This window comes from Lithobates pipiens, unplaced genomic scaffold, assembly GCF_037356315.1.
Source record: "Lithobates pipiens isolate NorthernLeopardFrog02 unplaced genomic scaffold, aLitPip1_a1.2 Scaffold_18, whole genome shotgun sequence".
Taxonomy (NCBI): Eukaryota; Metazoa; Chordata; class Amphibia; order Anura; family Ranidae; genus Lithobates; species Lithobates pipiens.
Window position 1 is genome coordinate 332,609,263 of NW_027507758.1, and position 24,446 is coordinate 332,633,708.

The 24,446-nt window shown below is 43.5% G+C and overlaps 1 protein-coding gene across 1 annotated transcript in view; it reads right to left on the reverse strand.

Annotated features, from left to right (window-relative positions):
* The window catches only part of LOC143988073 (dynein axonemal heavy chain 5-like), a 310,868-nt gene that overhangs the window by 5,125 nt on the left and 281,297 nt on the right, over positions 1-24,446 (reverse strand). The window contains exons 102-105 of the mRNA XM_077487337.1: positions 15,305-15,465; positions 14,370-14,486; positions 5,848-6,063; positions 5,523-5,684 (exon numbers count right to left, since the gene is read on the reverse strand). Coding sequence (XP_077343463.1) covers positions 5,523-5,684; positions 5,848-6,063; positions 14,370-14,486; positions 15,305-15,465 — 656 coding nt within the window. The remainder of the gene's footprint in view (positions 1-5,522; positions 5,685-5,847; positions 6,064-14,369; positions 14,487-15,304; positions 15,466-24,446) is intronic.

Consider the following 24,446-nt stretch of genomic DNA (forward strand, 5'->3'; position numbering starts at 1 on the left):
AGTCCTATGGTTTTCTGTACACACGATCAGACTTTGCTCCATCGGACTTTTGTTGCCAGAAAGTTTGTCCGTTCGCACAGCCAACAAAAGTCCGATGAAAACCAAAAAAGTTTGTCCGATGGAGCGTACACACGGTCGGATGTTGCTCCAAAACAGCTAATTTGCATGTTTGTTGTCAAAATGTCTGATCGTGTGTATGGGCGTTAAGATAAAGCTTGTAAAAGGGTATATAAATGCAAGCTCTACAATTTTTAGACAGACAAGTCAGATAGGAGCTCAGAAGGCTGAAATCTATGTATGCTGCCCTATTGCACGGGTCATAGGAGTCAAAACCAATAGGCAAATGTCTGTCCTTTTGTTGTAACTTGTCTCCTCGTACAAGTCAAATAAAGAAAACTTCTTATCCAGAGTGTGGTCTCAGGTGTATATCGCTCACACCCACCAGCATCTATCTGAGACTGAGGGGTATGCAATGGCCAACATCTTCGGACCCTGTGCCACCTAAACAGAAGTTTATAATTTGTCTCCTGTATTTTAATACTTACCGAGGATGTGTGTGCCAATCTAGCTCTGATTCCCACTCCCCAAAAAAAATCAAAGGCCTGTGGTAACACTATGTTTATTCAACAATTTATGAGGTAGAAAGCAAAACTCTGTCCATAAGCTGTTTATGCCACAGAGATTCTAAATCAGTTAGAGGTTCTGCCATTCTAATCCCTCATAAATAAACAGTACAAAAATTCTGTAATTGCTGGTACCTCCAGGTATCCATTGGAAACTCACCATATTCCTCTCTAAGGCCGCGTACACACGGGCGGATTGTCTGTCCAACTTAGTCCGCTGAACAGTGTTTCAATCCGCTCGTGTGTGGGCTTCAGCGGACTTTTTCAGCGGACAGTCTGGCGAACAAAGTCTTACGGAATTTCCGTAAGACAGTCCGTTCAAACTTGGTTTTGTCCGTCCAAACTTGGTTTCAGCGGACAGTCCGCTCGTGTGTAGGCAAGTTGGACGGACTAAGTATGGCCCATGCTCAGAAAGGGTTTACACGGCCGAAGGTTGCATTGCAGTGTATAGGACGTCATTTTTCTAGTCCCGTCGTACGTGCTGTACACGTCATCACGCACGCTTTCAGCGGACTGTCTGCTCATCGTGTGTGGTCAAGTCCGTTCATGCAAATTTTGAACGGACGGTCTGTCGGATTGTCTGCCGAACTTAGTTGGGCAGACAATCCGTCCGTGTGTACGCGGCCTAAGGTTCCTCAACGGGTGGTGTCCCATTCAGACAGCTAGTGTCTCTGTCAGTCACCCAGGATTTAATACCCAATGGTAGTAATGGAGAGCGAGAGCTGCTTGTTTGTTGACTGAGTCCCAGAACTTTAAAGTGTGAGTAGTGAGAAAATAAACCATTTTGGAGGGCCCTCTGTATGGGTATGGGACCCACGAAGCTTGGGCTAAATCGTGGCCCACCAGTGCCTTTTCTAGTAGCCACCTTTTTGTATGTGCTTTAAAATGGGCATTGAAGAGGCACCATTGCATCAATAAAAAATGTAATTCTATTTATAGGATAGTTAAAAGAACAATTGAGTACTGTCCATGACACTTTTTAAAATTTGCACTAAGGCGGGCCATAGACAGAGTGATTTTTTTTTTCTCCTGCACCCATGGTTTGCAGGAAAGAAAATTGTGTGATTCCCTTATCAACATGGTGATGCCTCCCATGGAGCCATTGTATTCTCCCGGTGGGCAAAGCTGTCCCCGTTGGCAGAACACAGTTATTACTGCTAGCGGCTATAATAGCCACTAGCAATGATCAAATGGAAAATCCGGCAGGCTGGTTGTACCCACGTTGATCGATCAACTGGTACATTCAGTCTGCCCATACATGGTTTGAATCTTGGCTAGTACAGCAGGAAGGAGATTTAAACTGGCTATGACTGGCCTAATACCCATGTTTTCAGGACAAGCTTTTGGGATGTGTCCCCTTCTTTTCACAGTCTACTATCCAATATGCTTGAGGTAATCGCAGCCATATTAGAGCACTTGCAAAAATAACAATTTATAACAGTCCATGATACTTTTTTAACTTGCACTAGCATCCATTTTTTCTGGACAAGCTTTTGGGGTCTGTCTTCTTCTTCAAGATCAAGACAGTACTCCAGTACTGCTTAGACCTTGAATAAGGGGACACACCTTGAAAGCTTGTCCTGAAAATGTGGATGCTAGTGCAAGTTAATGTATCACTGACAGTAATTCTCTATGCAAGTGCAGTAATACTGCTGTGATTACCTCAAGCATATAGGATAGCAAAAATTTGCCAATCACTGTTTCTGCATTAATAAAGATTACATATTTGCATACCTCATGTTACGGCTCCTTTCACAATTGTGCCACTTAGGATCTGAGACCCCGAATCATAGGACATGTGAAATGTGATGCATCTCTATGAGATGCATTCCAATTGACACTACTGAAGTTGCTGCAACTTCAGAAAAGGTTCCTGCACTACTTTGATCTGACTTTGACATGACTTCACTGCCAGAGAGTGTAAAAGTCTTCTCAAAGTCAGACTCCAAAGTTGCACTAAAAAATCTTGTAACTTTGCAGTTGGGTATTGTGAAAGGCGACTAAAAGCCCATTTAAACCGATTGCCTGTCGGGGGACATCGCAGCCTTTCCATTTTTGTGCTCATTTTACCATATACAGCACAGCACAAAAAAAAATCTCCTTGCCGACAAGGCCACACATGAAAGCCTTAATGGTAAATGGCCCTAATAGAGATTTTACTGGACACAGCTAGGAGCCCTTTTATGAGGAGGTGATGCAGCTTCATGAAGTCCACATAGTGAAGATTTACAAGTGGCATATGCAGGTAAGTGTAAGATTAGGGAAGGATGGTAGAGGGAGAAAGGAGGTTTATTTAACAATGTTTCTTTTCTAAAAGTAGTTATCCTTTAAAACGGAACTTGAGTCTGCTAAAACCAATGACCACTACTCCATAGTCCTACTACGAGACCTCTCTGTGCTGCTTCTCAATAAACTCCACTCCCTTGGCCTCCAAGATTCTGCTCTTTTCTGGTTCTCCTATCACATTGCTCCTTCAGCCTTACCTACAACTCTGTGTCCTCTAGAGTTCCTCTTTCTGTAGGAGTTCCCAAAGGCTCGGTCCTTGGCTGCTCACTTTTCTAGCTACACCTCCTCCCTTGGTCACTGGATACCTCCCACAGCTTCCAATAACATCTCCACAGCGATGACATCCAAATCTATCTACTCGCCCCACTCCTTCAGTCTCCTCTCATATTACTAAAACCCCTGGGCCCTGTCAAGGTTGTAGGGCTCATACTCATACTTGCCAACTATCCCAGTTTTAATTCCCTTTTCCCATGAAGTTTTAGTCCCGTGTTGTATCCCGATATCTCAGTGTGAATTGCTGCTAATAATGCTGCCCAACTCTGCCCTATTGTGTACAGATGGCTCACCTGCAGACCCTGTGTACATGTAAACAACCTGCATTGATATGTAAATAGCAGCGGCAGTAATATGTGAATATGTATATCATGCCCCCTGAGGTCATATACACCATCACCTATACTGAATGCTGCCCGCTGGGGAGGTAAACAGGCATGTTTGAAATTCCTGCCTACAACTGTGGTCATTAAGCCTAACAGCCTGTTCTGCAAAGGTAAGCAAATTAGTGTGGGGTGTGCAGAAATAGGCAGAGAAGGAATTACCGTTTGGGGTGTACAGGTGAACAAGGAGGGGATGTATAGAAGTAAAGATGAGCAGGAGAGGCAGGTAGAGTTAAAGGGGTGGAGAGGATGGTCTAGAAGGTTTGGGCTGCAGAGGTTTTAGGATGCAAATGTGTACTACTGACAGAGTGGATAAAAATGTAGGTCACATGTAGAGCAGCCCAATTATTTCCATTTCCCCAATGGGCTGCTCTATGCACTAGAAATGCGGACGAAAGTCCCTAACACTTTTTCAAAATCACGCGGTCCCACAGCACATGTCAACAGATGCGTGAGGGTGTCATTAACAATTAATGGCACGTTTCTGTGGTGTCAAGAAAGCGATTTTGAATGCGTTCCCGAGACACACAAATGTGAACGCAAGCTAAATGTCTCAGTTACATTGGTGGTCAATGTAAATCTTCTCGTTAACAATGCCATTGTTACATTGGGGCTTGATGTACAATCCTTTCATTCACACTAGTGGCCAGTGTAAATCCCTCCTTACATTGGTGGTCAGTGTAAATCTTCTCATTACATTGGGGCTTGGTGTACAATCCTTTTATTCCCCCTAGTGGCCAGTGTGAAGATCCCCCTTACATTTATGGTCAGTGTAAACCCCTATTACATTGGTGGCCAGTGTTGAAACTCCTCTTTATATTGGTAGTCGGTAAAAAAAAAAAAAAAATCAGCTTTGCCATCGATTACACCCTCCCCTCCCCCCCCCCAGCAATGCCACTGATCTCAGGAGTTCTGGGATCCCTAGGAGTTTTCTGTCTATTGATGGGTCCCCTCATCTCCCCAGTCCATGGCGTGCAGGCAAGTGGAGAGCGAAATAGCATGAAGGGGGGCCCCAAGAAAATGTTTGCCCAGGGTCCAATCAATATTAAAGACGACCCTGTAAAACCCACCCATGCCCCCTTCCTCTCATGCCAGGGTACTAGGTGTAATCCTAGACCCTGTCCTGTTCTTTTACCCCCAAATCCAATCGTAGACTTCACCTCTGTCACATCTCTAACATGTGCCCCCTTTTTAACTAATGAATCCACCAAGCTACTGATTTACATCCCTGTTATCTCTTGCCTTGACTATTGCAACTCCCTTCTCATAGGCTATCCCCTCTTCAGTCTATCATGAATGCTGCTGCCAGACTCATCTACCTTAACGACCGCTCAGTGTCTGCCACCCCTCTCTGCCAATTCCTACACTGGCTGCCAATCGCCCAGGAAATTCAATTGAAAACACTAACATACAAATCCATTCACAACTCTGTCCTGACCTACATCACCAATCTTGTCTGCAAATATCACCCAAACTGTCCTCTAACACAAGACCTCCTGCTCTCAAGCTCCCTTGTCTCCTCCTCCCATGCTCATCTTCAGGACTTCTCCAGAACCTCTGCCACACTCTGGAACTCTCTACCTCAATCTGTTCTGCTATCTTCTGCCTTCAAGCGACCCCTGAAAACTCATCTCTTCAGGGAAGCATATCACGCCTCCAACTAATCTTTTATCAGTTCCATCAGCTCACTTTTGTACCAATTGCCCCACCTTATTACATTGTAAGCTCTTATGAGCAGGGCTCTCTTAACCCTCGTGTATTTTATTGCATTGTAACTGACTGTTACCTTTTTATATTGTAAAGTGCTGCATAAACTGTTTGCACTATATAAATCCTGTATAATAATAGACAGCTGTTCCAACTCCTTTCCTGTCCTGATAAATGCAACATATAAACAGATTAAGCTTCAGCTTTATGTGTGCAATACATTGCTAAAATACAATTACACATCACTTACATGTTCTTTGTCTCTCTGTGTTATTTCAGTTTTAAACACTACTGATTCTGCATTTCCAGTTCTCTCAGAGTATCTGCGAATAGCTTCTTGTTTAAGAAGAGAGAGTAGACCCTTAGGATTATGAAATGCCCCAAGCCAGTATGTTGGCGTTTTTTCACGGCCCTGGTGATTTAGGAATAAAGTGGAGATAGCATGAATGTAGTAGAAATGAACAAAAACACCAAGGCCACAGTAAGCAGCAATATTATTAAGAAATTTGGCTGTAAAGATCACATATCTCTAGAGAATAAAACAATATGCATTATATATGCTTTGCTGTATTTACCAACTGAAGTATTTTCTCAAAGTGAGCTACTCTCTGCTGTAGATCTTGTATCCATGAAGAGACAGACCAATCCGATGGACAGGGGAAGCTCCATTCCATCTTGAACCACTGTGTGGGAGCTTTCTTGTGATATAGATCATGCACAATTGTGATAGCACTGGGGTCAGATAGCTGATCACCTAATGTGTCAGGTGATTCAAGAGAATCTTTTATTACCTATTGAAAACAAAATAAAATTAAAGTCCTACTGAGAAATAAATTAATTCTTCATGCTTTTCTAAAGGTTTTTAAATTTCCCAATGCATGTATATACACGGAGATGACAATAATGTTTAAATGGTTGTGAACATGTCTTATTCAGTAACACATTTTTATGCCCCCTAATACATGTATTTATCATAGAACTCCACTAGGTTCTAAGGAATCTGCTATGCAAAATGGCATCTGCTCTTGATTTTCATGATGAGGAAAAACTGTGTAAGGACAACTCAAAGTGCTCTCTGCCCATGATAGGACAGCTGTCTATCTCTAGCTATTGCTTCTCTGAACCCCCTGATTATGTGACTACCTCCAGCCTATCAGAGGAACACCAGCTGTCACAATCATTTTTTTAGTTCAAACATCATAATTACCAGGTTTACTGCTTTGTATGCCTATTAGAGCAGTCAATTCATGGGGGTTATGTTCGTAGAGCACCCACGAATTCTGAAAAACTGCAAATTTTGGATGTGGTAAAAAAAAATGCCGATTTTTAAAGTTCTGGCGCTTAGGTTCATTGCCAGAAGCATTAGAAGGTGCGGGGCATTTGGACAGCATCTTAGTGCTTTAAGAAGAACAAAATGAAAAACACGCGAACACTCAAGATAGTTACAAGCAGTAAACTGTTATGATGTGAGAATGCTGAGCTGCATCTGCCGAATGACTGAAATCCGCAAACGACTGAGGCCGCAAACTCTGAACCACGACTGTATACCAATATTACACAGGGAGCAGAACAAATTTGATGTTTTGCAGCAAATGTTTGACGTGTGTGTGGTTGATAGCTTGGTAATGTCACAGCCTGCCCATAAGGCACAGTGCCCATTGTTGTTTAATGATAGATCTGCTGTAGGCATACAGTATACTTAGGAGCCATGTGTTCTTCTATTAACAATAAGATATATAAGGCTCAATTCACAAAGCTAACACACCAGGAGAGGGACAGGTATTTTAAAAAGTGTCAGTTATTTTCTTATTTTAATTGTTTTTTATTGAAAAAGAAATTTCACTTATACATACATAAATAAAACATGATTTTGCATACATAGAGGGGGTATACATATCAGCCAAAAATACCGAGTTTTTCTTCCAAAGAAACTGCTTAACGCCAATGACGTAGTCATATCTATCCCTCTAATTATCGCTAACGCCCCTATAGGGCTAACCCCTCCTCCCCCCCATACCCCTGTTCTTCAAACATACGCTGCTAAATCCAAACAAACTTATCTGGATAGCCGATAACGGAGTGGCGAATCCATTCAGGGACAGAAATAAGGAGCTTCCAGTAGGCTCCCAGGCCGCCCCCGGCCTGAGACCAACAGGTGCACTCTAGGTCCCATCCTCCACTATCTCATCTAGGGGGAAGCCGATGTCCCTCAACCATGGATTCCATAGCAGCTTGAATTTTTTAAGGTTATTTTGTCTAATATACATTGCCCGTTCGCACCAAATTATGGAATTGATGGCATTTATCCATGCTTGCAGTGCTGGAGGATTCTTTGCCTGCCAATTCATCGCGATTAAGCGTCTGGCCTGGTACAGGCATCTTAATATAGATGTTTTTGTTGCAGCAGAGATTCCACCCCTTTCCATAATCCCTAATAGACAAGTCCTAGCTTCAGGTTCTAAGGTGGTATTGAAAATTCTATTTATTCTGTGCACAATTTCTATCCAGTACCGATACAGTTTTGGGCACTTCCATACCATATGGAGCAGATCTCCTGGTGCTCTACATCTAGGGCACTCCCCGTTGGACTTATTGCTTATCCTCCGCATTTTTTTGGGGGTATAGTATGCCCTATATAGGAAGAGCTTATGGGACATACGCTGCGATGGGGAGATAGACACCAAATTCCCCTGTGCTAGGATCTCGTCCCATTGTTCCTGCTCAATTGGTCCCAAGTCTTCCTCCCATCCCCTCCTGCTCTTGTCCGGTCCTTCTCCATTCAAAACTTTATCCCTGAGTTTTGTATACAAGCTAGAGATCTGGCCCTTTGTTTGTCCTTGCTCAAGAAATCTCTGTAACAAGGGGTTCTTTATCCTCTCAATAGTAAGTGTGCCAAACTGTGAATGTATCCCATGCCTCACTTGCAAATATATATAAAATGTTTTATTGGAGATGTCGTATTCCTGGCGGAGGTCTTCAAAAGATTTCATAGTGTTCCCCTGGTAGAGATGCACCAGTCTTCTAATCCCCCTCCTCTCCCACTCCTGGGACCGGGCTATACAGTTTAGTTCAGCCAGTTCTCCGTTGTTCCATAGGGGGGTATACTCAGTTACCCCCCCATAGGCCAAGAGTTGCTTAGCTATCTGCCATACTTTCCTCGCCAAGGTATTGGTGGGGCATTTACAAGCGAATGAATTAGCCTCCAGAACTTCAACTAGAGTTCTATGATATGCCTTATTAATCATCAATTTATGATTTGGACAGCCACCCTCTTCCAGTCCAGCCCCAGTCAAATGCTGGAGCTGGGCTGATAGAAAGTATGTTCTTAAATGTGGCAGCGCTACTCCTCCCTTTTCCACCGGGAGCTGCAGCGTTCGCAGCCGAATCCGAGGCTGTCGCTTTTTCCATATTAATTCTCGAATTAATCCCTCCAGTCTGTTAAACCATTTCTGGTTGATCCAGACTGGGGAATTGTGGAGGATATATAGGATCTGTGGCTGCCAGATCATTTTTACTAAATTACAACGCCCCGCCACCGACAGGGGAAGGCGACACCAGCTATTAACCTTCTGTTTCAGCTTTGCCAATAATGGTGCCAGATTCTCCTCAACATACTGGTCTATCTCTCTGGGAATCCAGACACCCAAGTATTTCAGCTTGGGTACCACTTCTAGTCCCTCAACTATAGACGATGTTTGGTCTTCAAACTCCGATAGTGGCATAAGGGCTGATTTACTCCAATTGATGACCAAACCTGATTGCTGCCCAAATTCATCCATCAGCCGTACTACCCTATTCAGAGTGGAGCGCACATCGTAAAGGAAAAACAAGACGTCATCTGCAAACAAAGCCAGCTTCTCCTCCTCTAGTCTGCGCCGGAATCCCCGGATGTCCGAGCGTGTTCTCGCCATCACAGCCAGGGGTTCCATAGCTAGCACGAACAGGAGGGGAGACAGCGGGCATCCCTGTCTCGTACCTCTTTCTAGATAGAACACTTCAGAAAATAGGGTCCCCATTTTAATCTTGGCCCTGGGTCCCCTGTATAGTAGTTTTACCCACTGGATGAATTTGGGGCCAAAGCCGAAACGTTCTAATACACCCCAAAGATAGTCCCACTCCAGGCTGTCGAAAGCCTTAGCGGCATCCAACGCTAGTATGGCACCTGGGTTATCACTATCTCTAGGTATTTGTAGGTTTAGAAAAACCCTTCTAATATTAGTATTAGTTGTTCTGCCTGGGACAAACCCAGACTGATCTGGATGTATTAATTTATGTATACAACTATTTAAACGAATTGCTAGGGCCTTGGCTAGAATTTTTATATCTGAGCATAGCAGAGATATCGGCCGGTATGAAGAGACCTCATGTTGGTCCTTCCCCTCTTTAAGAATTAAAGTGATATTAGCCTCGCTCATTGAAGCGGGGAGTTCCCCCGCCTCTAGTGCATAGTTTAACGTTTCCAGTAGTGCCGGGATCAGCTGTTCGCTGTATCGCTTATAAATTTCCACTGGAAGGCCATCGGGACCAGGAGATTTACAATTGGGCATACTATTCATTGCACCTTTTAGTTCTTCCAAAGTAAGTGGTAGATCTAAATTCAATTTATCCTGGTCTGAGAGCACGGGAATACCTGTTTGCTGCAAAAAGTTAGTGTCCAGAGCCTCCCGCCCCTGTGTGTTTGATTTATATAAGGTTCTGTAATACTCACCCAGCACCTTCATAACCTCGGAGGGCCTAGAGACAAGGTCACCCTTCTGTGTTTTAATTGCCTGTATTCCTGTGGGGGGGCTATTGATGCGAGTCAATAAAGAAAGAGCTCGACCCACCTTCTCCCCTTCGCCAAAATAATATTGGCGTTGGAAAATGCGTTGATTTTCTACCCTTTTTAGAAGTGCCATTTTATATATCTGTTGGCTATCCTCCCAAATCTGTTGTTTCCCCGGCGATGGATCCTCCACGAACTCTCTCTCAGCCTGAATAACGTCATTTCGGATTTTCCCCTCTTGGTCTCGAGATTCCCGTTTTGTCCTTGCAATATTCTGTATGAGTATTCCTCTAAGAAAGGCTTTTAGGGAATCCCAAACCACTCCAGATGCCACTGTCCCCCTGTTAGTCTGGAGAAATTCCCCTATTTGATCTCCTAAAAGATTGGATCTATCAATTAGTTCCAGCCAAGCGGGGTTTATTCTCCATTCTCTCAGGGGGGCACACTCTCCTGTGTTCAAAGTTATAACCAAAGGGGAATGGTCTGAGATCCCCCGTACCCCGTATTCTATGTCTACCACCACTCCCACTGCCTCATTGTTCCCCAAGCCCATGTCTATTCTTGACAGCGTCTGATGGGTACTAGAGAAACAGGAGTACTGCCTATCCTGGGGGTGTCGCATACGCCAGATGTCTCTTAAACCAACTTCCATAAGAAGTTCGTATAATCGACCTGTTCTATTCCCAGTTGGACAAGGAAATCTATCTAGGCGTTTATCTATAGTTTCATTAAAATCCCCAGCAATTATCCATGGGACACCCATTTTACCCAGGCTGAACATGAGAAATTTATCCATAACCTCTAATTTGAAAGGAGGGGGTATATAGATATTTGCTAGAATACATTCTTGCCCAGCCACCTGACAGTGCAAGAAAACAAATCTCCCCTCCCCATCTATCTGGGACTCTTTACATAAAAAATCCGTGCCCTTCCATACCAACACGCTCACGCCGCGGGAGTACGATGAATAAAAGGAGTGGTAGTATGCCTGGAATTTCCGATCATGGAGCAGAGGGGCCGTAGTTGGAGTCAGGTGGGTTTCCTGCAAAAGAGTAAACCAGGTCCTCTTCCTTCCAGCTCCAACATCACAGACCTCCGTTTCTTAGGGTCTCCCAAGCCCCTCACGTTCCACGAGGTTATATTCCACCTACCCATCGACTCCAATGATATTCCTCCCACTCATCGACTCCAGTGGTTAATATGCCCATGAAGGGGAGGGGGTAGGGGGAGAGGGAACCGCTTCCTCCCCCCATCGGCACTCCCCTTCTCAACCTGCCCCTCATCGCTGCCCCGTTACTCACAGCGTGTGTTCGAAGACTCCCCTCCCTCCCACCCCCCACCCAACCCTGCCCATCTGAGCCACCCTTAGGGGTCTCAATTGTAGCCGGTATAATCATACCCCATTCAAAAAGTGTCCGAGCTCACCATCCCCCCACGTGATCTTATCACTCCCCATCAAAATTCTTATAGGGTGGGATCGTAATCCCTCCGTAGCACCCATCATGCCCTACCGAAAAAAAGAAAAAAAAAAAAAAAAAAAAAAAGCTTATATATAGGCCCCCCCCCCCAACCCACCCCCCCAAATCCCACACACCCAAATCCCACACACCCAAATCCCACACACCCAACTCAACTATAAAGTCTCATTACCCCTTCTAGTGTAGAATTGTGTGTGCTATTTTTTTGCCATATGGCATCACAGTGTTCTATATCCATAGTACTATACCTCAACTTTAATCATTTCATTTTTCCCCCACCCTGCTCGAGCAGCGGGCGGCAACAATTTAACCCCCCGTCCCTTTACCAAGATTGGGTTCACAAATAGAATTGTTTCCAATAGCATACCTACATATAATTATATTCTCTCATACAACCCCCCCTCCAACCCCCACACCCCCACCGTGTCTATAAACGTGTCTTTATATACAAAACAACTCATCTTATAGTACTCAATTTCTCGTAGTGCAAAAAAGGGGAAAAAAAAAAAAAAGGGGGGGGATGTATCATCTTCCTTTTTACTCCTCCCCCTCCCTCAGCCCCCCCCTCCCAACTCTTCCATAACACCTCATTTACTGCTTCAAATGTGAAATTATATAAGCTATTAATTTACTTTGTGATATCGCAGTGCTCTATACTCCATAGTATTTTACCCCATTACTAATCAATTTATCATATAATTTTGCCCATCTCACCAAAACAACCAGCTGTAGCATTAAGGCTCCCCAATCCTTCAGCGAGATGGGTACATAAACAAAATTATTTTCAAAAATACATATACAAAAATTTACATTCCCCCTTACAACCTCCCCTCCCCAACCCCCACACCCCCCTCTTCCCGCCTCTCCAGAAAAAACAACCTCTCCTCTCCCCCCCCCAATAACAAAAAAAAAAAAAAAAAAAAAAGGGCTAATACAGGCCGACTCTAAGTATCATTAAAGGGCCTCTTTGTGTTCCTCCAGCCAGTTCACGGCCTCCTGCGGGGAGTTAAAGAAAATTGTTGAGCCCAAAGCAGACACTCTGAGTCGGGCTGGATACAATAGGGCATACATTATCTTATGCGATTTCAGGGTGCGTTTAACAGGAATAAACTCCGCTCTCAGTTTCTGTAAGTCCGGTGAGAAATCTGGATAGAATGACACCCTAGTCTCCTTGTAGAAGATGTCTCCCAATCCCCTAACCCTCCGCATCAAGATCACTCGATCGTTATAATTGATAAATTTCAATATCATTGGCCTACAGCGTCCCTCCGAGAAGTGAGATCTAGGAGGAACTCTGTAGGCTCTTTCGATGCTGGAGGGCGAGGAGAAGGAGACATCTCCCAGTAATTCCTTAAACCAATTTTCCAAAAAAATTACGGGGTCTGAGCCCTCACTTCCCTCTGGCAAGCCAATTAGTCGCACATTGTTCCTGCGGTTCTTATTATCCATGTCGTCAATTTTGGATGCCTGTGCGACAATTTGTTTCTGAAGAGTGGCTATTTTTTCCTGGAGGGGAGATAATTCATCTTCCACAGTGCTTAATCTTCCCTCTAGGGCGTCTATTCTGTCGATGGTATTGCTTAATTGTTGACTCATAGCGTGCAGTTCATTTTGGATATTACTCAGTTGACTGTTCAGCCCAGAAATAGAATTCTTACAGTCATTAACCGCCAGCAGTATCTCTCGTAAAGTCGGTTCCCCACCCCCCCCCCAGGTTTTTGGGCCATACTACTGTCCTCCTGGGATGGCTCACCTACCCCACCTCCCGGCAGTGGGGTACCAGGATCCAGTGAGGGGCGACCTGCACTCCTTCTGTCCCCCACTGGCCCCTGCGTTTTAAATTGACCTGGTGGATGGTGTTGAACTTTCCTGCCTGGGGAAGTTGCATGAGCAAAACGCTCGAGTTTCAAGGCCGCAGAGGCTTGATTTAGCTTTTCTTTGGCAGCACGTGTTTTTTGATTTCCCTCTCCATGGGATGTATCTTCTATCGCTCTTTTGCTAAGCATGGTAAAGTCCACGTAAAGGAGTCACCAAACCAGCGGAAGGTAATAATAAAGCAGTTTGTATCGCTAAATCAATTCTCCCAACAAAAAGGCCTGATTTTTCAGCAAAGGGACCTTGAGGGGGGCCAGCCAATTCACCAAGCGCGCGGCACCTGAATCCTACATTAATTGTATTTATATTTATGGGGTAGACTTGCTTCAGCCAGCGATTATCAAAAGTAAAGCAGATAGGGAGAGGCAAACATTAAGAAGTAACCAAGTCTCTACTACACAGGTTCTTAACTTTCATCCCGCTAAGTTATATAGCGTTTCTCACCACACTGCAACCAAAGTTCTTTCATCCATAGAGCTGGCGGATGTCTCCGGGAGATTTGCTCGTCCGAGGCGATCGTAGTGCTCTCTCCGCGTGTCCTCGTGCGGCGTTGTAAGCGTTCGTCTATCCTCGGATCTCCGGTCGGATCTCCGACCGGGCTCCCGCGGTAGCGAAACCTAGCGCGGAGTCCTCCTCGGGTTCTTCCAATGATCTCCATCCGTGCTGGGCAGCCGTCGTGATAACGCACGCTCCAAGTCAATCGTTCGTTACGGAGCTACGATAGAGGGAGCCAGGGAGCGGCAGCTGTATCCACCAGCGAGCTACGTTACTCGCATCGCAGAGCGGAGGCTAGAAGCTCGGACACACTCGCACTCCTGCTCACTCACTCACGCCCATCTCCATCCGGCCACACCCCGCCCCTTATCTTTCACTGGTGTCAGTTATTTTCAGTCAATGAGATGTGCAAAGTACAGTCAGTACTGTGAATTGAGCCTATTGTGTAAGGTATTATACTGTTTAACAATATGATAACACTCACGTGTAAACTCCTTCTAATTTCAGACAGCACTGATGTGAGATGTTGCAGTTCTTTCTTTAAAAACAGGTTGAAAGGGGTATCTCCACCAAGCTTTTTTATACGATCATTGATGAAATCCTTTAAGCAAAGAAATTAAATACACAACTGCTTTATTGTTTGTATATACAGTCTTTAGTAACCAAAATTATTTTTTCTTATTTCATGGTAGTAACTAGAACAGTGATCTGTTCGAAATGTTAACCCCATCTCCAAGGCAGCCCCACTGTGTACAGATGGCTGCTATATGCACAGGGAATGCCACGTGTTCTCAGGATCCTGCTAATATGTTATTCTGGATATTGTGAAAGTTAGCAGTTGTAATGTAAAGATAGGCCCTTTAAACTCAGCTTTTAGCCAATAAGGGGACCAGGCAATTTTACTATCTGTACTAATAATGGGTGCATTTTCTTTGGACAGTGCCTTAGTAAATGTACTTCTTTTTATTGAAAAAGTGAACATTTGTATACTGATCTGAAATCTAATGCAACTGAATTCGATTTTACAACAGTTAATGAAATGGCTACTAGGGATTACATTCTGTTTCTATTACATGATACAACCAGAAACTCATAACATGGGATTAAAGGTCTAAAGTCATTTTATATTCATCCTAAAATGGCCACAACTTTGCCTTCTGAGTGGAACCACTGCTGGTAAAAATGTCCTGTCTATGAAATAGTTTGAGCTAGCAGAAGTAAATAATTTTGAGCTATAGGTTATATCAATATGCTCCCTACCATCTGCCTTCACCCACAAAGATGTCATATGCATCAATCCCGAGTACTGCCCAGAGTGAGGATAGTATCCCACACAAAAAATGTGTCATCCTCTACCGTTACATTTTACCAAACACGGATAAGCCATAGTCATTTATAGTAACCTCACTGTATACATACCCGACTCCATCCACGTGGCACTTTGGAGAGAAGAGAAGCACACATGTCATGAACCTCGGATAGCTTGGCTGTTTGTAGGTACATAATAGGAGGATTGACCAGATTGTCAGTTGAGGTAAAAGAGAGGGCACGAGGTCCTTGAACAGAAGCCGGTTTAACAGCTAGACACAAAAAACAACATTCATAACTACTATGTGTTTGTTTCCTCTAACAAATATAATGTATAAAGCATATAATAAAGTCACTTCTAAACATCACTATGGAGAAAGGTTTGGTATTTTGTGTTAGCCGGCCATATATAGATTGAAATTCTACCAGGTCAGCAAGGACCAGCCAAATTTCGATCCATGTTTGGGCAGCAAGGCTGTACAGACGTTGATCTGTCAGGTTTTAGCCAGTAGTACTGAACAGTGTACTGACGGTGGGTAAATCTCCCTGCTGCCTGGATACAATAGCTGAGTATGGAGGATTCCGCACTCTACGTCGAGTGGATTGAGCAATAAAAAAAGACTCATCTATGGGTTGTTTTATGAATATAGATCAGTATTCAATAAATAGTATGCTTTTTTTTTACAATTTAAACCTCTGTATGGACAAACTGGGACATTCCCTACTCACACCTTTAGGCTAGGTTCACACTAGTGCAGCTGCGACTTGATCCAATTTTCTAGTGAGTTTTTCATATTTTGTGCATTTTTTTGTAAGAAGAGACTGGATTTTATACATAGAACTCTACCAAAAATGTAGTAAACATGCATGCACATGCATTTTACATTAGTTTGTGGGGAGTTTGCATTGCAGTCTATGGAGTCAAAATTGTGCTGCAACCACACTAAAATAGCATATACGCTATATCTTTTTGTGATGGAACCTATCCCACATTCCGCTGAGTGCTTCCGTAAGTAATACTGCTTCCTCCAGTATGACCATATGAGAGATATATTATTATAGCTGCATTGAATACAAGTCTAACCGAAAATAGCTTGTAGAATCTTGAATGATTTATTGGACAGAATACAGCCTTTTTATACACTTTTAACACAAGGGGTTAGATAACGAGGTATGGATGGCTCATGGATACTCCCCCCCCTCCCCTCTAGCAACAACTTAAAAGACAAGTATATAATTACATGTTAATTAACACAGCACTTAAGGCAGCCTAGGTGACCAGACAGTCTGTCTCCGGAGGTCAATGAGATCAGCTCTTTCAATGATCATGTATTGTTCAGAATAAACAACCAAGAATAGTCTTTTGGCAAATCCAAGAAAACCTTCTCACAGTAGCAGGGTTATTTAGCACAAACAACGAGTGAAATACTCTTAGAAGCCGTGGTAAGCCAGACTAGACTCATTTACATTATAGAAGACAACTGACAGGTGGCTGGAGTTTATGACAAAAGCATCTTCTATGAGCCCCAACATTATGAATCAGTCGCTATTTATAATATGGCCAATACAGGGTCCCCAGAGTCTGTGCGTCTTGGGGGACATGGACCTGAATCTAAAGTAACACCACCTCAAGGGTCCCCAGGCATACGGCTCACAAAGAGCACTGTTCCCCCAAATGCCAGGGCCCATAATCGGTAAGCAAGAGGCTAGCATTCAGTCCCCTCCAAAAGCCTCTGTCCTGGGTGAGTCTGTCACACTTTTCTAAAAACACGTGTGCACTACATTGATGTAAATGGGCACCTTTGAAAATAATAGGATTTTTATAACAGCTTACCTATAAAATCCTTTTCTTGGAGTACATCATGGAACACAGAGGCTTAAGTAATTACTTAATGGTTATGGGCCACCTTAAGGTGTTGACACTGGTATACCCAATATAGGAAGTTCACTCCCTATATAATAAGAAAAATAAGATTGCGCTATGGACAAATTTACCTGTTCACTAGACAAGTTTGAAATAATTAAAGTAACTAAAATAAAGTGAACTGTGAGGGGTTAAAGCTGCCTGTGCTTGAAACCTATCCCTCTAAGTGGGAATAGGCTGGAAGTCTGAAAAAGAAAATTAAGCTATGGCGCTAAAACCTTATTAGTATACTATAAATATAAATGCTGATGCTCTGCAAGATCAAACGAAACCTAATGTAGAAATTTCCCAAACTCCACTGTATGCGTGATATTAAACAAATTGCGTGAGACGAAAAAATGTGAATGAAATGTGTGTCTTATCTTACAACTCAAACATGCACAGGTGTAGTGAAAAATACGGTTAAACTAACACAGCTAAAAATATGGGTGCTTGGGTAAAAAAGTGCTTTTGCTCACATGTGTGAGCCAATAATTATACTCCAAAAGTGACAATCAGAAAAGCATTGTGAAAAAATATCAAATAAGAACACCAAAAAATTTTTTGTAATGTCCAACTAAAAATATTTGTTCAAAGTCGCATCTTCTAGTTGTTATAAAAACGCATAAAACTTTTTTCTGGTAAGGAAGGTAAAGCAAGGTGACTGGTGTAAAAGGGTTGGATTCCTCTCCGGTGCGCCACTCTGTGTTAGAGAAGAAATATATATATGCGCTCACCAGACATCAAACCCTTAATGGGTTAACCAAGCAGTCACAGTATGAGCCACTGTGCAGCTCTCGCAGGGCTCTGCCTCCGCTGTGCTGTGGAGATATTTTGCACTCTTCCTTCCGTGAATGGTCCGTTTAGCGTTTATGCATAAAGGGAAATAGAAGTACAGCCATAGTGCAAAACCCATTTAAGTTGCGGGCTTCCTCCACTTCCTGGAGGAAGGGGGGAAGTGGAGGAAGCCCGCAACTTAAATGGGTTTTGCACTATGGCTGTACTTCTATTTCCCTTTATGCATAAACGCTAAACGGACCATTCACGGAAGGAAGAGTGCAAAATATCTCCACAGCACAGCGGAGGCAGAGCCCTGCGAGAGCTGCACAGTGGCTCATACTGTGACTGCTTGGTTAACCCATTAAGGGTTTGATGTCTGGTGAGCGCATATATATATTTCTTCTCTAACACAGAGTGGCGCACCGGAGAGGAATCCAACCCTTTTACACCAGTCACCTTGCTTTACCTTCCTTACCAGAAAAAAGTTTTATGCGTTTTTATAACAACTAGAAGATGCGACTTTGAACAAATATTTTTAGTTGGACATTACAAAAATTTTTTTGGTGTTCTTATTTGATATTTTTTCACAATGCTTTTCTGATTGTCACTTTTGGAGTATAATTATTGGCTCACACATGTGAGCAAAAGCACTTTTTTACCCAAGCACCCATATTTTTAGCTGTGTTAGTTTAACCGTATTTTTCACTACACCTGTGCATGTTTGAGTTGTAAGATAAGACACACATTTCATTCACATTTTTTCGTCTCACGCAATTTGTTTAATATCACGCATACAGTGGAGTTTGGGAAATTTCTACATTAGGTTTCGTTTGATCTTGCAGAGCATCAGCATTTATATTTATAGTATACTAATAAGGTTTTAGCGCCATAGCTTAATTTTCTTTTTCACACTCCCTATATAACCCCTCCTCCTTCCAGGAGCACATCAGTTTTTGTAGCAAAGCAATATACTTAAATACCAAAAGAGGAGAGGGACCTCTGTGTCTCATGATGTACTCCAAGAAAAGGATTTTACAGGTAAGCTGTTATAAAAATCCTATTTTCTTTATCGTACATCATGGGACACAGAGCCTTAAGTAATTACTTAATGGGACATCCCATAGCAATGCTACTTGAGAGGAGGGAGACACAACCTGCAGGGTACCCCCAGACTTGAGGACTTAATACTGCTGCCTGCAGCACACTGTGCCCGAAGGCGATATCTTCATACCTCCTTACATCCAACTGATAAAATTTTGTGAATGTATGCACTAAAGACCAAGTTGCGGCCTTACAGATCTGAGCCATGGAGGCCTGGCAACGTACTGCCCAAGAAGCACTAACCGGGGGAAACGTACCCCTTCAATTATAAGTTTGAATTAGAACTTGCTGAATCTACTTAGCAACAGTGAATTTCGATGCTGCCTGTCCTTTCTTTAGGACCCTCTGGCAGAATAAATAAGACATCAGTCTTACAAATCTGAGCAGTTGTCTTTAAATAGATTTTCACTGCTCTCACCACATCAAGACAATGTAGTGACTTATCTTCCCTGGAACATGGTTTTGAAAAAAAAACAATGGCAGGACAATATCTTGGTTCAGGTGGAAACCTGAGACTACTTTTGGTAAAAAAAAAAAAAAAACCTGGACGAGAGTGTAACACCACTCTGTCCTCATGAAAAATCATATATGGCTCTTTACACGAAAGAGCAGCCAATTTCGAAACACTCCTTGCTGAGGATATAGCAACCAAAAATAACAGCTTCCTTGTCAGAAGGACTAAGGGAATATGCTGTATTAGTTCAAATGGCTGTTTTGTAACACTGACAAAACTAAATTCAAGTCCCAAAGGCTTAAAAGTGATTTAACTGGCGGATTAATCCACATCACCCCTTGCATAAAACCCCGGACTAAAGAATGCGTAGCAAGCGGTCTTTAAAAAAAAGATCGATAAGGCTGAGACTTGGCCCTTAATAGTACTCAGGGCCAACTTCATCTCTACGCCTAATTGCAGAAAGACAAGAATTCTGCTTATGATATGTCTCCGAGGATGCCAACCCTTGGATTCACATTAGGAAACATAAGCCTTCCAGACTATGATATATAGTTCTGGAAGCTGGCTTCCTTGCATTAATCAAAGTAGAGATAACTGACCCGGAAATCCCACGTTTCTTCAGAATGTGGGTTACAATAGCCAGGCTGTTAAATTTAGCGTTCATAAAGTAGGATGGAATATCGGCCCCTGTGAGAACAGGTCTGGCTTTAGTGACAGGGACCATAGATCCTCCACTGCCATCTTTACGATTTCTGCATACCCTGACCTTCTGGGCCATGCTGGTGCTACCAGAATTACCGGCTTTATTTCCAGCTTGATTTTGCAAAGAAGTTGTTGTAGCAACTGAATAGGGGAGAATGCATAGATCAGTGAGAACTGATCTCACGGGGTCACCTGCACATCTGTTCCGCATGCGAGTGGATCCCTTGTGCTGGACACAAAGTTGACAAACTTCATATTGAATCTGGACACTAGAAGATCTACATCCAGAGTCCCCCATCTTTGGCAAACAGCCCGAAAAAATTTGGGGTAAACAGACCATTCCCCTGGGAATAACTGCTGGTGACTTAAGTAGTCCGCCTGCCAATTCTCTACTCCTGGAGTGAAGACTACAGATAGGCATGGAACATTCCTTTCTGCCCAAGTTAGAATATGGTTCACCTCTCTCTGCGCTAAGAGACTCTTGGTGCCTCCTTGGTGATTGATATAGACCACAGCCGTGGCATTGTCAGATTGGATCCTGGCAGGACAAAAACCTGTAAGTCCAGGCTTTTAGAGCCAGGTGCAATGCCCGAATCTCTAGCATGTTGATGGGCAAGTCTCTTTCGGTCTTTGACCACTGTCCCTGGACAGTCGTTTTCTCTAGTACTGCTCCCCAGCCTGAGAGGCTGGCATCTGTCATTACTTCCTTCCAGATTGCTGAAAGGAAAATCCTTCAGAACAGATTCTGGGTTAGTAACCAACCAAGGGACTTCCTTGAGGACAACCGCATTGGCAAGTCCAAAGCTTGGATCGTTTTGTTCCAAGCAGACAGGATACTGTTTTGCAACAGTCTCGAATGGAACTGGGCATAGAGTCTGCTTCGAATGAAGCTACCATCTTTACCAACAACCTCATGCAAAGGCAAATTGAGGGATTTCCTTTCGACTTGACCACCTGCACCAGCTATAGTATGGAGTTGATTTTTGCTTGAGGCAAGAACACCTTTTTCTGGGCTGTATCTATGATTAGACCCAAATACTCTAGCTTATTAATGGTATTAAGGAAGATTTCTCTAAATTCAGAATCCAACCCAGATTTTTCAGGTAATTGGTTGTAATGTGTCTACTTTGCTCCAAACGAGCCATTGCTTGGTCTATTAGCAATAGATCATCTAGGTACGCCAAGACTGTTATACACTGTGCCTTAACCTGGCTAGAGGTGGGGCCAGCACTTTGTGAACACTCGGGGTGCTGTAGATGGCCCGAAGGGCAAGGCTACAAACTGAAATGCTGTTGTTCTACTTTGAACTGCAAAGACCTTTAGTGAGTGGAAAATGTAGGGACATGTAGATATGCATCCCTGATGTCGATAGATGCCAGAAGTTCTCCTCCTTGTAGGATAGAAACTACTGACCTGAGCGACTCCATTGAAGGGAGCAGATCTTCAGGAACTGATTTAGATTATTTAGATCTAGAATGGGTCTGTTGAATAAAACCCCAAAGCTTGCTCTTCTGTGCATGTACAGAAAACGCCTGAAAAGGCTGTGAAGGTTTTAAGGAACCTAAGAAAGAGAACTATCAGCTGACTCTGTTAGAGGTAGCTTGAAAGAGGCACGAACCATCTCTGTAAGAGATTGTACTAGCAATCTCTCAGATTGGGAGGCTGAAAAAGGATCATCTACAGTTGTTTCCTCTGCAGAGGATTAATCGGTATACCTTTCTTCCTGATTATCTGAGGGTAACCCTCTCACCCCTACCCACTGTTCCCTTGATAAGGGGTCTAAGATGGGGAAGGGGGATCTAACACGCTTCCTACCCTTTTGGATAGCGGATGCGTTTAAATTTGCTAATTTTCCTTCTAGGCCCTGTAGGGCAGAGGAAAACACATTTTCAGTCATGTATACAAGGGGCTGAATTTTCTGTGCCTGGGCCTGACCCTAAGGCTTTCCTCTAGAGTATGAGGGGAGGAGTCTGTTTAAATGAAGGACGTTTATACTTTCTTTTGGGAAAAAGAGTACCTTTCCCACTAAAATCATTTGGATATGTTTGACTAAATCCTCCTCAAAACGCAGATCCCTATGAAAAGGGAAGCTAGTCAGAATCCTTTTGCAGGGTCCTACGCATGTGTACCAGCACAAGCGCAAGGCAGAATGCCTGGTCAATAGAGTCTTTCATGGCATCTATGACAAAACATAGAGCCCTTGGTAGTTCGACCAAATTGTGGGCCTGTGTGCAGGGACCTCTTTAAGGACCTGTCTAAACTGGTCCCTCAGGGACTGACAGATGCCTATTGCTGCAACTGCAGGCCAAGTAACCGCATCTGCCAAGAAAAAAGAGGATTTTAACAGGAATTCCAACTTTTTATCTCTTGGATCTTTAAGCATTTGTGCATTGTCTACTGGACAAGTTAAACTTTTATTCACACAGGAAATCACAGCAGCGTCAACTGCTGGTATTTTTACATTTTTTGATGAATTTCTCCTCCATGAGAACTGAGAATCTCTTGGAGGGAGAATATGCTTATTCGGGTGATCCCATTCAGCATAAATATGCTTTTCTAGTAATGCATGGACTGGAAGCGCATGAAAAGGCTGTAAGGGTTTTAAAGAACCCAAGGAAGAAAGCAAACTTGTAGCTGACTCTGTTAGGGGTAGCTTGAAAGTGGAACGATCCATCTCCATAGGAGTTTGTACCATCGATCTCTCAGATTACGAGGTTGCAAAAGTTTCATCAACTGTTGTTTCCTCCGCAGAGGAATAATCAGCTTGTTTTTTCCACTTGATCCCCTGAGGGTAATACCTCATCCTGTGCCCACTGTTCCCTTGGTAAAGGGTTTGAGGTGGGGAGGGGGATCTAGCAGGCTTCCTATCCATTTGGATGGAGGATGCGATTAAAGCCGTATAAATTTCCTTCTAAGCCCTGCAGGGCAGAGGAAAATGCATCTTCAGTCACGTATACAGGGGCTGAAGTGTGAGAAGCAGTTGCACCACCAATAGATTCCAATGACTCACCCTGGGTTTCCATCAGTGTGGAGGCATGACTGGAGTTCCCAGCACGTGGGGGTGGAATTTTTTGGCACTTTTGTGGTAGCTCTGAAAGCCACAGTGCTAAGCACAAAAGCAAAGGCACTCTAGTAAAAGAAATGTACTACTTTCTGAGCAATAGTCTAACAAAACAATTTCACCATAAAGATCAGCTTTATGCTGAGTAACAATGTATTTCTTGTACTGGAAATGCCTGTATACATCCCTTACGTGTCCCACCGCTCCTGTGTCCTGGGTGACAGACTCTTCTGTTCAGTTGCTCTTAAGAGGTCTTCTGACAATGAGAGCGTTTGTTTTATAACACACTTCAGGTGTAAACCCGATTGGCATCCTCAGCTGTGCACTGTGTGCCATGTGAAAGCTAATTGCTGCACACAGTGCCACTTGCCTTAAGACACACCTCCTCCAGCCCACCCTCCTCCTTGTCCTTTTAAAATTGAACCTTAGCCCATGTGAGCACGGACAGTGCAGCATTCGGGTCTGTGAAACAGGGATTACCTGATCGCTGCTGCTTTGAGAATGCAAGCAGTCTTTGAATACACAGGCTGGGGCGCAACAAGTTTTAATAAACAGCAGTAAAATTGTAAGACATTCAAGTAATACGATAGGAAGCCACTACTGCACCCCTCAGAGGAGGGGAGGGGGTGTTCTCACAGTCTGAAAATCATACAAGCAGTGTTATTAAACATGAATACTCCCAACATGATGAGTACTCCCAACATGACCAGGCATGAACCGTACTTGTTTTTTAAACGGGAGCCATTATAGATAATAACATGCTGTACCCCCAGCCCCTCAGTTTCCCCAGGGAGAGAGGAACACCTCTGTTCGATTAAGAACCCCCTCCTGCTGCTGGGACACACATATGCTGTTTAAAGCTTGGACACAGAGCTGCTGAGGAACAATGTACCAAGGTATGTTATCTTTACTCAATCTAGAGGAGATTTTTAGGCATTACAATGTTTCTTTATATGGAAAAAAGGCATAGGTGGACTTTTTAGAGTTCCTAAGCTTTTTTCCCTTTTCCTTGCTGTAGGATACTGCTAAAAACAGACAAATCCAAATTTTACCCCTCACGGTGGGCAGTGTTAGAAAACCTTCCAAGACCGCATCCCTATTATAGGAGTTCCATCCTTTGGATCTGGTTAGAACCCCTCAGGAGCAACTTTAGGTAATATAACATGATCAAAAAGAGTCCTGGTTCCTGGGGTCCAGCCCTTAAAAGAGAGGCTTACAGGCAAAACCTTGTTCTTCTATGCAAGGCCCGGGT